We start from the raw sequence: 13,270 nt of genomic DNA, 5'->3' as shown, positions 1-13,270 counted from the left end.
TTAAGGAAAGCTCTGTAGGAGGAAGAAAATCCTGCACAACTATGTGGCATTGCAGTAATGCTTTAGTAGCTCTAAGGTAGTTAGTTTTATTTAGCCTAACAGGTGGGAAATCAACGATCACTCTAAAGTGATTGATTCTAAACACAGAGACCTCTGATGGTCAGGTAAAACAAACACATGTTTATCTTTGGAATTGTATTGTACTAGGAAAGCTTGAGTTACACTGGCATTCAGAATTTGGCAAGGAAAGACCACTTTGCACATTTATGTCCTTAAGATGTACACAGGCGCTAGCTAAGAATGCCAATGGTAACTACGAAAGCACAGCTTTGAAAACAGTGTATTAATGAGATATGTTATTGGGGTGTCGGAAGTACCTGGTTTCTTGTACGAAGGTACACACAATAAATTTTTGAAATGTCCCTCCAACAAGATCCTCATGACAGATGTGCATTGTTTGTGTTCTTGGGATTTGGTTTTTGCTTATACCAACATGAAGCAATGTTCTCCCTACCTCACTTCAATAACTTAATGTGGGATCTTGTTCAGTTATTGATACAGAGGATATGCATCCCATTGGGATCATATCTTGTTTAAAAACTAATTAAAACAATTCCTTTCTGTGCAATTATTATTAAAATAATAATAATGTATGAATAGTACTAATAGTAATTTAAAACACCATCACTTCACATTACAGATACAGTAACCATCAGTGCATGGATCTTAAGTTAAACATATGCATTAAGACATGTCTTCCAGATGTCATAATAGAAGTTTGAACAGGAACTAGACATCTATATGAAATATGTTCATACAGAACCATGGCAGTGAGGTCCTTAAACCATTTCATAATAGATAGTGGATATTTATCCTTCCAGGCTTGAAGTATAAGTCTCTTAGCAACCATAAGGGCTCAGAAAGTCCATTTTTGTCCCTCCACTAATCCCTGTGCTACAGGAATATAATTTGAAAGTACATGAACATCTGCAAATACATTTCACCAGTACAAAATTGATGTGTATAACAACTTCAGACCAAAAAAGAATATCATCACTGAAGAAACTCACACCACACGCTTCAATAAGGCATTTGCAGCAATACACTTGCCAATATCTACCTCTATTGAACAATTACCGTATTTTTCGCTCTATAACACGCACCAGACCATAACACGCACGTAGTTTTTAGAGGAGGAAAACAAGAAAAAAATATTCTAAACGAAATAGTGGATATATGATTTTTGTGGCTCATGATGTGGCCACAGACATGTGATCTGACAGTGAGTTGGAGTAGCCCAATGCAAAAATCCTGAGGATCCATGTGGATCCATGCTTTGTAACCACGGAGGAGGGAAGGAAGGGGAACCATGGATCCTCTGCTCAAAACTGCAGCAGATCCCCCCCGCCACCCACAGGCATTCACTCCATAACACGCACAGACATTTCCCCTTACTTTCTAGGAGGAAAAAAGTGAGTGTTATGGTGCAAAAAATACGGTACTTCCTATACATATGTGGAGTCCAATATACTCAAAATATTTATTTTTGTTGGATCATTCTCCTCTGACGTAATGCACAGACAGGCTGAAACAAGGTGGCGCACTTTCAAGTATCAGGTATCTTTAGAAGGCTTGGGTAGGATTTTTCATGATATTTTACTCCTTTTAAACAGCTTTCCCCTTTCCTCAAATATTTTCCAGCTGTGGTTCTCCTGTTCAGAAGTCAGAGGTGAAGCTTCTTACCTTTTCATCAGGACAGTTGACAGTTTTCCTCCCAGCAGAGGTGAAGTCAATTGGGTCAGAGTCAGACCGCGTTCTGCCCTTGCAAGAGATGGCCATGAGGATGCTGTATAACACATACTGCAGGTTTTTAAAAGGTAGCTGAACAGTGATTGCATTCTTGCAACATTAATGTTTATCAAGCACCTAAATATCTAGACTGTGTAGTGAAACAACTATAAATGGACATCATATTTCTTTGTGCCCTCACTGTTAGGGTGCATAAAAAATGTAAGGACAGAAGGGAAGGAAAAATTAAAACCAAGAAATGAGATGTCAGCCCCATAAAGATGAGTAGTTAAATGTATGTAGATGGGAGAGGTGTGAAATGAATTGGGAAAAGCATAAGAGAGTAGTTGTGTTTTGAGAACTTTTTTGAAAGCTTGTAGATGGGAGAAGTGTGAATATTAAGGGAGAAAATTCATTTCCAAGGAACAGAGATGGAAAAAGGACTAAAAGATGGTGTTTCATGAGCATATTGAAACTGCTGGAAGCAAAAGAAGGAGTACAAAGAGTTGGGTAGCTCTGAAGTGTCTAGGACACTTGTAAATTAAACAGAGAAGCTTACAGTGAGAAGGAGAAGCTTATGGTAAGCGCAGTACTTGAAGCATGTAGACTTTCAGTGTGCTGTGAAATTTGACTCAGGTTCTCAAAACTCCAAATCAAATGGCTTCCCGTGCTACATTTGCAATAAGAACGAGAGGCCCAAAAAGACAGCCAAGTGTTAGGTAAAAGGCATTTAGGAGTCTTTTCTTGCACAGAGCGTAGAAAAGGCCAGAGTCTTTTCGCAGTCCACAGCAGAGAAGCAACTGTCTTTTAATGGGAGAGTAGAGAAGCAGAAATAATAATATTCCTGCGGCAAGAGGCAATGCATCATCCAACAATGCAGCTCCTTCTCAGGCAGCCAGCTCCAGAGCTGGCAGGCTCGTTAAGCATGAGGCAGAAAGAAGCGCTTGCAGCCCGTTGGCCATTGCAGTGCAACGTGACAGCTGAGCTGCTTTAGTTCTGCCCCAGTTCAGGCTCTTTGTTGAAAACTGGCCCATGGCTTGTCTGCATTTTGCATCATGCCGCCACATGGGGCTTCAGCTCCTAACAGGAACTTGAATGTCAAGCTATATCTCAAAAGTCCTTGGGAGCTAATGATCTCTTACTTTGGGAAGTAGGGAGGCTGGAAAAACATAATTAGGATGAATGTGAATGAGCAGATGAGCCCAATTGCCAAGAAAATGGTACAAAGTTAAAAGCCAGCATTTTGCTACTCCAACCATACCTCTTTGACGCAGTTATTTTTATTTAGGCCAGCAATGGAATGTTGGCCCAGAACTATGCACCATATTGCAGGGAATTTGGCACTAATCAATGGGAGGAGGTATGGTGACTAGCAATAATGCACTTGAGATCTTTCTCTTTATATAGCTAAAATCACTGTTACTGCTTGATAATAGGTTTTATCACTACATTTCGGTAGCATTTCAAGCTTTTGAGTTGCAAGTCTAGAAGTCTAATGTTGAAGGGGCAAATTACTAGGTCCTGTAAACCTATTTGGATTAATCATAGAATTGTTGAGTTGGAAGGTACTCGGGGGTCATCTAGTCCAACCCCCTGCAAATGCAGGAATCTCAACGACAGCGTCCATGACAGATGGCCATTCAACACCCTCAGGGATGATCTTGCTGCATAATATAACCACCATTCCAACTCTCATTCCAAACATAAGCAAGATAGAAAGTAGGAGACATTTCATGATACTGCATCTGAAAACTGGAGGGGATTTCAGTGAAGAGGAAAACAAGAGAGCTTGTGCAAGCAGTAATCTATTTTTTTGTGAGCAGAGCTATTCCCTGTTATTGTGCCCCCCCCCCCCAGGTTACTGTTGTTGTTTTTCCATTTCTTTGTTCAAGTGTGTCCAGCTTGGTTGTAATGTTAAAATAGCTATGAATTTGTTTTGTTGAAGTCACCGTCTCTGTGTTTCCCCCCCACCTCTAGATTTGAAGTTCCTGAATCCAATCTCATTACCCAGGAGTCTCTTGGAATTGCTGTACTGCCCTCTGGGACACTGCCACCGTTGCAGCCAGCCCATGTTTACTATTGTCTACCCGAAGCTCTTTCCCCTGAGAGAGACGCCAATAGCTGGATTGCATCAGGGGTAATTACAGGGAAAATTACATTGGGGGTTTAGACCTTATGCAAGGGCTTCAGTTACAGGGAAAGGCATCTACACAGGGCCATGGTTGTGCTACTCTTATGCGTTTTCAGTCTGTTGACTTCATATACCATATTCACTTTATTCTTAAGGCTCCAGTGCCTACCTTGATAGCAAGCAGCAACTGTACAACTGTATCACTCAATCAGTCTCCTTTATTGGCATAAAAAAGTGTGTTGTATACATGGATCAGAACACAACACAGTCAATGGAACATTGATAAAACTGTCCAGACATCATGAGGTGTGAAGATGGCTCTTAGAACCTATGGTGACGTACTTTCATAGCGTCACTCAGAAATCTTGCCATATAACTGTACAACTGATCATGTAATATTTCCTCAAAATAATAAGTTTTCACAGTGGTGAATTGCTTAATTGGCAAGTTTCTTGGAAGGTTCATTTTTCCCCAGTGTTGTGAGCTTGTTTGGTCATTGACTAGGAAGCAGAGTAATTTGGAATTAATTAATGTTCCTTTAAGAGCAATAGGGAGTGTAGGTAGGATATTGATATTTAAAGGGGAGGGAGAGAAGGTTTGCAAATATTCTTGGCACCCAAGTAGCCCACACCTTTAACACAGTGCCAGTCTACCTTCATTTTCCATCTTTGAATCCGTGAGAGCTAGAAGCTTGTCTGTCTTTTTAAGAAAATGCTGGTATTTTCAGAACTCAGAAAAAGAAGCCATCCATGTCTAAAAAGCTCTGTTATGCAGCTTTCCCCCATGATAATCATACTTTGATTCCCCATGACTAAAGAAGTAGCCTGTAAATATTGGTGACATTTGACTAACAGGTAAATTATCAACTGTATGTTTCTTTCATCACTGCAAATCAGAACTGAATGATGAAAGGCCAATACACCCAATTTGTAACTCGTGACATTGTGATGCTCAGCAGAGCCCAATGGTAATTAGCAAAGCAATGCAGCCGTTGGTGGCTGCCTTTTTGGCAGGAAATAGGATGAACCAGTTGCCCTTTCTGCAAGAGACTTTTCATCCATGCATGAGAAGAACGCATGTCCACTTATAGTATTCATGAGCCTCTTTGTGTAAAACTCAAAAAGAGAAGAAAATCAAGAAGCCAGGCCTTCTACAACTTGCCTTGTAATCTTGTAGAATCTAGTTTGGCTAAGAGAAAAGGGCAAACCTCTTCTTCTTTTTGGTGTCCTGCTCAACTTATGATGAAGGACTAGCAATGGAAGATCTGGCCATTGCTATGTGGATGTGCACAATGAAGCCAGGAGGCTTTCCTCTCAATAAACTTCATTTAATTTAATGAGAGCAATGTGAGAACAAAGAGTGGCTCTTGCAGAACTCCCTTTCCCTCCAGTCGGAGGGAAACTGCTTTGCTAGCTTGGGCCCTTAATATGCTGCTGGAAGTCTCCTTGCTGAGTAGCTATTACTTGACATTAGTTGTGGCAATTGGCAACTTCAAGGTGGTGCCTCTTCCTGGGCAACTGCCAAGGTCCAAATCTTGATGGTCCCCGCCAGGAAGAAGATGCATCCTGGTTCCTAAACTGCCTCTGCCTAGAGCGCTTTGGACCAGTTGGTGCCCCTAAAGCCAAACATCTAGGTTTGGGGATTTCTTTTTCTTTTTCCTTGTCTTTTCCCCCTTCCTTGCAATCTGCCACTTTGAGTTAGAGGTGAGGGGGGAAACCAGCAACCACAGGGCTGTGTAGCCCCAGTCATCCCTCTCCCTTCTGCCCCCAGCATTCTCCATAGTGACTGGGAAAAAGGTGGATGCCAGTTGGCTGTTTCCTGGCACCGTTGGCAATGAAGGAGCACAATGATGGCTAGCCTCTGGCATGGATAGCAGGCTTGAGACACAGTGGCAGGAGCAAGAGCACAGAGGAGGCAAGCAAAAACCCACAGGCTGTGCACCTAAATGTCACAAATTGTCCCAACTCTCTCACTTATTCAGGCAGAGTAGGAGGAAGACAGGATTTTTCATACCATGGCCCATAGCATGGAACAGGTTGCATCCAATAAAATGGAGGAGGAAGGCCAGCCAGCGTCCTCCATGCCAGGCATGAGATTAGTGCCAAACTCCTAAGAGATGCCCAGAGATGAGTAAATTAAATCCTCCCTACTCCCAATTCCCACTTTCTCCCTCCATAACAATGGATCGGGTGCAGGGGCAGATTGCCCAGGGAACTGAAGAAGCCCAGGTAGGGGGAAAGAGACAGCACTCCCTACAACAGAAGGTGGTCTTTCCCCAAAGAAACAGAAGAGGAAGAGAAGCAAACACAGCTGCAAGGAAGGCTCAAAACAAGCAGAGAAAGATGACAGATCCTGCTGCAGGGACTCTTCCTCTGCCTCCCAGGCTTCTTTGCCATCATCCTCCCTCTTCTTCCTCCCAGTACCAAGACACCCGAGTCAAAAGCTACGTCAGCTGGCCCATAAAGACACAGGGGACAAAAGGCAATGAAAAGAAGTACAACTGGGGAAAAGTTCCAACAGAAGGGCCAACGAGTCTTCTCTCTGTCTGATTCAGACAGGGAAGCCTCCCCAGGAACTTTTAGTCCTCCAGACATTGCAGAACTACAACTTCCATCAGCCTCAGCAAAACTGGTCAAAGGCCAGAGATGGTTAGAGTTGAAGTTCAACAACATCAGGACAGCCAAAGGTTCCCTATTCTGGCCCTAGATGAAGTTCTCATGGAAACCAAAGACAGAAAAGGGCCCTACCTCTGGCAGAGAAAAGGATTCCAGTACTATCCACGACTCAAAAGATCAGCTCTGACAGATGATTTTGATCCAGATGGAGCTGGTCCTTCAAACTGACAGTAAAGTGCTGTTAGATTTACTTATTTTGTGCCACTTTTCAGGACTAAGATCCTTTCAGGTCGGCTCAAAAGCAAAATCAGTCATATCAAAATATAACAAAACAGTAGATACATTAAAACCACATTTTAAAAAAGAGCAAAAGGCATAATTTTATGCTGTAGGCCTGATCAAAAGGGTTCATCTTCACACCCCACCTAAAGTTCAATGAGGGAGCCAAATTTGCCTAGGGGGAGAAGGTTCCACAGACAGGGTGCCACAGCAGCAAAGGACTTCCATGTGCCACCCCCTGAAGGGATTGCAAGGAGGGTTTACCTTGCAGGTCTTACTGAACATTATTATATTGACTAGTTCCTGATTTGAATTGGGCCCTCCAGGAGACTGAAAACAGCAATCCGCTGTAAGGAAATATCAATTCCATACCCGCCCAACCGTAGCTGCCTAAAGCCTTCCTAGAAGAAAAGTCTGCTGATACCAAGTAGATGGTGTAGTTTTCTTGTTTACAGCTACTGCATCTGTAACCATAATGGCTTTTTCCTCCCCCTTCAGTAAGTAACAGAGCTTTATGAAGTGAGAACAAAATGAGCCTCTTAAATTTGGACAGCAGCCAGATGGCTTTGAACACACTCAGAAAGTTTCTCTGATTGCAACAACCAACTTTCCACCTTGCTCACGTATATTTAAGGTCTCCTTCGTAAAGGGTGTGGCTTCCCCACACCACATCTGGCAGCTTATTCAACTTCTGGTCAGGTGGCTAAGGTAGATTATGTGCTTTATATACAGTGCTGGCATATTCCCTATGGCAACGCTCCCTTCCCTTCTGCCACCACAGCCAAAGGGTACTAAATTCCCATTAATCAGATCAACGTGTGTCTGAAATACTTGGCAATGACTTCAGCACTGAAGTGAAGGAATGCCAAACATATATTCAACAACAACAAACACAGTATTTGCACCCAAGTCCCTGCCATTTTTCAGGGATGCTTCCTTACTTTGCTGCATGCTAGATAACCCATCGATGCAAATACAGCAAAGTTTGTGTTGACCCCTGTGGACTTGGTAGCTCTGGCGCTCAGCTTTGTGTTGAAGAAACCGACCTGGAGCAGGTGGCCACAGTTGGTGGGTGGGTAGGTGTGTTTTAAACATGTAAAAATTAAACGAGTTGTCACTGGCTAGAAAAAGAGTGGGGTAGTGCATTGAAAAAGGATTGTCAAGTACAGAGTTGCCATATTTCAAATACAGGGTTGCCATATTCCCTGCCCCCGGATGTCATTTCTGCTTTTGAAATCCTGGTAATGTCTGGAAAATCTTGGACGTGTGGCAGCCCTGGGATTTAGGGCAATGAAATGCCCATCCTTGCTTCTGCTTTAAAAGAGCTTAGGATAAAGAATTACAAAGGTGTCTTAGTACAAGAGTGTGCAGGCACACAGTGGTGCACTTGCTGATGCCTACTCATCATTCAGAAGAAGGGGGAAGTTGCCTGATACTAAAGGAGGCGTATGTGGCACCACAGCTGGGAAGAGCAACTGTTCACACCAGTTGTGCAAAGATCTGCGCCTGGGTCTAAAGGGTAGCAAGCGTTACCTTCTTCAGGAGTCCTAGGACTGCATATTATAACCACAGGGCACAGGGGCATGAAGCACGCTAGCTGCACCCCTTTGTTTTTGTTACCAGAATCAGAATTGTAGAGTTGGAAGGGACCCCAAGGGGCATCTGGTCCATCGCCCTGTAATGCAGGGAACTCGGCTAAAGCGTCCCATGACAAATGGCCATCCAAACTCTGGGTTTTTAAGGGGGGGGTTGGGGGACATTTTTTTTTAAGCAATTGATGTTTTAAAGGGGGAGCATGGGTTTAAAAGAGGGGTTGTCCCACCCTTTTAAGAAATCAACGCATTCTCCATGTCCCCCATGCCCTTCAGAGCTACAAAACCTGCAAAAGTTTTTAGCTGAATTTCTTTTTATGTTGACAGAGGAAAAACCTCTTGCTATTTTTACAAACTCAAATATTTTGTGTACTTAGTTTACCACGGCTTAATCCTCCCTCCTGGTTTGTTTGTTTTTTTAAACTATCCAGAAAAGTTGTGTGTTGTGGACAAGGGCCAATGTTTTAATCTTGAGCTGACAACTTCTCTTGCTCTCTCTCTCCCTCCCTCCCTCCCTCCCTCCCTCTCTCTTTTTCCCCCATTTTTCTATTCCAGGAGGACAACTGTTAGTTTTGTGGCATACTGCTGCTCCACCCAGTGTCTGCAGACTTTTGACCTATTGAGTTGATAAATACTTAAAGCTGTTCAGGAGCAGCGCCAGTTTAAAGCTGCATTAGGCTGTCTCCTGACGGTGCTGGGATACAGCTTGTGTGTGTGTGTGTGTGTCTGTCTGTTTGCACGCGTCTGTGTGCGTGTGTGCCAAAGCAGCCGGAGGAGTGCCCGGCAGGGAACACGGAGAGCCACTTCAATCCTGCACCCCTATCAAATTTGGATGAAAGGCAGAACTCTCTTGGAAGCTCTTTGATGCTCTAGCTTCCATAAAGGTTAACACCTTCCTGCTCCTCCCCAGGCAGAATGTAAAATGCAACAAACATCAAGCAGGCCAACGACCTCCAGGACACACTCGTCTTTTTGCACGTATGATTCTAGTTGCATTCAAAGTGGCTTTCAGCCACTCGGATGATATAAACTGTTTTTTTAACCAACCATTTGCAATACTTTTAAACTTTTCTTTAACTTCCTCCTTACTTGGCTGTGTGCTACTGCCCTCTTAAGAGTAGCCATTTAAGGTAGCAGTTTATTTGTTCTGGCCATGTTGTTTCTCTCCACCACCACCACCCCTCTCTATTTTTCCATTCAGGATCAAATGTGTTCTCCTTTTCTCTTAACTGCCTATTTGACAATAAATAAGAATTACAAATCTGTTCATGGAAAATAACTCTTGTCTGCATACCAGTTGCTGGAGTCTGCTTGCAAGTGGGTAAGGAGAATTTGGAACTGACACTTGCATGTGAGATTGGAAGCCTTCAAGGGACCACCGCTGGAAGCCACGAGAAATCAAATATCGGACTTGTCAACTTGTAATCTTGAGTTGTTGCAGAGCCAAGAAGGGTTAAAGGCAGCAGTAGGTTTGGATGAGTCAAGGGGTTGCATACTTAACCCTACTTACAGTGCACTTGAGGGGGGGGGAACCTCAAAAGTAATGTGAATGGTGCTTGTTTTAAGGTGTAAAATGGTGTGGTCTTCATAACTGTAGTTTCAATACCCTGGTTGATTTTTCCAGAGTAGCTTCAGTCAAACATTCTGACATCTGGGGAGGCCACAGCAGGGATAGTGAAGCAAACTCACTTTTTCCTAACATAACTTTTAAAGGGCTATGATAGCATTTTAACTTGCTTGTGCTCAAGAAGTGCCTCACAAATAGCATTACTGCTCTGAGGATTGTTTCTTGGAACCTTTGATTGCTCTTACCAGCACAAGCCAGCAGGAAGCCCAGCATGTGGGTGTAACTTACTTCTTCTTTTTTAACAAATAAAAAAGAAGCATCAGCAAAACACAGTCCTGGGTCAGTGGTTTACAAATATTTATTTTCATTAACACATTGGTATTGGTATTCTTTTCCAGACACAAATCGGCTACAGGCATTGACCCAAGGAGACTTTGTTTTGCTTTGTTTGTTTCCTAGTACCTAACTTTCTGAAATACCAAAGCAATCTTTAAAGCAGCATAAGAAAGGAGGTGGCAAAGTATTTCACGTGCATTTGGGTGGCAAATGCAATATTGGTCAGAGCAGGAGCAGATACCTTGGTGTAGTCTGGGAAGCAGAGGGTGTTTTGCAATGTACTGCAGGTGCAAAAAGAGAGAGCATCTTTTCCCTCTTGCTGGCTCTTAATGGGTGCTTTCCTTAAACAGAGCAACCCCCAGGAAGTTCAACCAAGAGAAGTTCTCTGCAGTTGACAAGTTAGCACATCAGAGAAGGACTTGGATCTTTCCCCCACCCGATGCACACATGAGAGTTGTTTCTTTTACTGGGGAGCATTCGGAAACGCTAGTTTTAAACTGCAATCTGAAGTGACTGCCATCTAGAATACTTTTGCCTCGTCCACTTCCTCAGGAAGCTGTCCGCTGAGAATTCTGAAGAGCCCATAAGTAAGTATCCCAATAGGCAGTGAATGCTATAGTGACATGAATCCCTAACTCTCCCTGACCTCCCATGTTGAGGGGAGGGCTCTGGTCAAATCAAAGGCAAGGCCCTGGGCAAAGTGCCCTCCAGTGGGACCCAGGCTTTCCCCGGTCAGCCTCCCCAGGTGTGAGCAGAAGGAGCAGGTTAGGATGCTGAAAGCAGCAAAGCTCTAGCCACCCAGTACTCCTTCAGCTTAGGACTGGACAAGGCAGCTACAGCCTTTGTCACCACTTCTATCAAATGCCTCTGGGCCCCAACCCTCACTCGTAGGGGTTGGGCCACAGAGGCGTTGGGGATGTGGAAAATGATGGAAGTCTGCTGCAGCTGCCTCAGTACTGGGCCGTTGGTTTTTTATGAGTTAAAAATAAGAGATGATGGTGCTGGCTATGGTGGGAGCTGTCGTTTGCCCATTGATGCCAGGTCTGGGCAGATAAAAGGAGTAATGAATCACTCCTTGTACAAAGGAAGGAGTTCCCTTCGTTGCTGCTTTTTTAAAAAAAACCCAACATTTGGAACTCTACCAATCTGGTAGAGCTCATTGCAGTCTCCAGATGTTTGGGTGGGAGCTGTAGTCAAAAACATCTGGAGGGCATCAGGTTGGGAAAGGCTGGTTTAATGGGAGGAGAACAACAGTTAATTCTCAAATTGCAAGCCTCCCCTAAAACCCAAAGCTACTCCTTGCTCCTTGGGCTTTGCCCAGGGCTTGCTTTCCTGGGGTAGGCAGGTTCTAAGGCAGGACTTCAGCCATTCCTGCCTGTTGGGATACGTAATGGGACGGAGGTCCTCTCCTTTCTAAATGCACAGCTGCAACTTGTAGCCTGTCTCTGACTACATGGGCAGAAATCTGCCTGCTTTGCTGGTTTTAAAGATGAAGCAACCCTCAAATGTGAAGCTTGCCTTTAATTGCAATTATTTCTGTATGCATCCACCCCAAAATAAAACTGAGGCATCTTGTCTGTTGTTTTTCTCTGTGCTTTTTAAACTGTTTGGTAGGCCATTTTGTGTGTGTGTGTGTGTGTGTGTGTGTGTGTTCAAAGAAGCCAAATGGTGGGTAACAAAGCTAATAATGAGCCAGTCTTCTTGCAGCACTGAAAGCAATTCAACCCACTTGTATTGGTCAGATTCCAATTCAGCATAAAGCAGGGATGGGGAGCTTGTGGCCTGGCAACCTCCCCACCTGGCCCATTTGGCTCAAGCCGCACCCACCTGTTCGTCACCTGATGTATGGGTAGGTGTGGGGACAGGTAAAGCCTTGTCTTCAAACAGTGCCAAATTCAATCTGCAGCTGCAAAGGAACGTTAGATTTGCAGCTATGGTTTCAATTCATCAGTGTTGGGATTTTGCACTATATGACATCAGGTGATTTGACAGGGGGGTGGCCCCAGCCGCTGTCAGAAGTGGCCTGTGGAGGGTTGGCTGGATCTGCCCCCTTCCCACATCCAGTTTTCACCCCTGACCTAAAAAGAAAGTGAGGAAACTACCACACCTTTTCATCAACAGATGTACAAGCAAATCCCACTATGTGAACACTTGGCATACGGCTCTTCAGTTATCCTCACGTGAAAGATTTCTACCCTAATGTCACTACACAGACCTCTGATTCAGATATCCAAACAATATACAAATCAGTGAGCAGTTATTCAGCTCCTAGAAAGATTCTCCAACCAAACACAACTACTGAAAGTCAGGGACAGGAACGCATTGGGATTTTCTCCATAGACAATCATGGAAACCGTTGTCTCACAATGTGAGCGCTTGCCTTACAGACCATTTCTCAGGAACCAATTATGTTCATATGGTGGAACCTATGGGTATTGAGCGCAAGTAACATGCTGTTCTATTAGACTGTTCCATTAGAAACGCATTCCATGCTGGTTGGAGCTCATGGGAGTTGTACTCTGTAGGGGCACAAAGTTGCAGGAAGGTTGTCTTCCCACACACCACTTGTAATACCCTTCTAGCCGCTTGTGGCCTTGTTCCAGGTAAGTGTATGCTCTCTTGCTTTAGCCTCAGTTCTCACATGTAGGGTACTGGATTCTTCATTGCTCACAGCTGTGGCCTAATCAAGTGTGAGGCTTCGGATGCTGCTGCCATCAGTGATGATACTCTTTCCCATTGATAATAATCATGTATTCTATAAGGTGGAACAAGATGCACAGTTAAGGCCCTTTGGGGAGTGAATCACAAGAATGCGGCAAATGGTAAATGAATGCAAAAGGAAATGGCCATTTTGCTAAGCTCAAGCCCATGTAAAGACCTTTCTATTAGGTTCCAATAAACTAGAAATCTTGAATTTATCCTCTGGATCAACGCAGATCAAAATCCCAGACCTAAAAATGCA

General features: G+C 43.8%; 1 protein-coding gene and 1 long non-coding RNA gene across 10 annotated transcripts in view; both read left to right on the top strand.

The window, feature by feature from the left end:
• LRRC28 (leucine rich repeat containing 28) overlaps positions 1-9,670 on the top strand; it is a 49,057-nt gene extending 39,387 nt beyond the window's left edge. For 8 of the 9 annotated variants that reach the window (XM_053366172.1, XM_053366165.1, XM_053366168.1 and 5 more), the window contains 3 exons: positions 1,702-1,877; positions 3,766-3,925; positions 8,961-9,670. In XM_053366172.1, the coding sequence (XP_053222147.1) occupies positions 1,702-1,877; positions 3,766-3,925; positions 8,961-9,033 (409 nt within the window). In that variant the 3' untranslated portion in view covers positions 9,034-9,670. Of the gene's footprint in view, positions 1-1,701; positions 1,878-3,765; positions 3,926-8,960 lie in introns of those variants that run through there. The other variant, XM_053366166.1, reaches the window with a different exon arrangement.
• Positions 3,932-6,391, top strand: LOC128402185 (uncharacterized). The gene is made up of 2 exons (XR_008327614.1): positions 3,932-4,157; positions 4,245-6,391. It is a non-coding gene; the product is annotated as an uncharacterized LOC128402185 (long non-coding RNA).
• Positions 9,671-13,270: the final 3,600 nt, after the last annotated feature.

The sequence above is a fragment of the Podarcis raffonei genome, chromosome 14, assembly GCF_027172205.1.
Source record: "Podarcis raffonei isolate rPodRaf1 chromosome 14, rPodRaf1.pri, whole genome shotgun sequence".
NCBI classification, from domain to species: domain Eukaryota; kingdom Metazoa; phylum Chordata; class Lepidosauria; order Squamata; family Lacertidae; genus Podarcis; species Podarcis raffonei.
The sequence above is the reverse complement of the archived record's forward strand: the minus strand, read 5'-3'. Positions and strand labels throughout refer to the sequence as shown.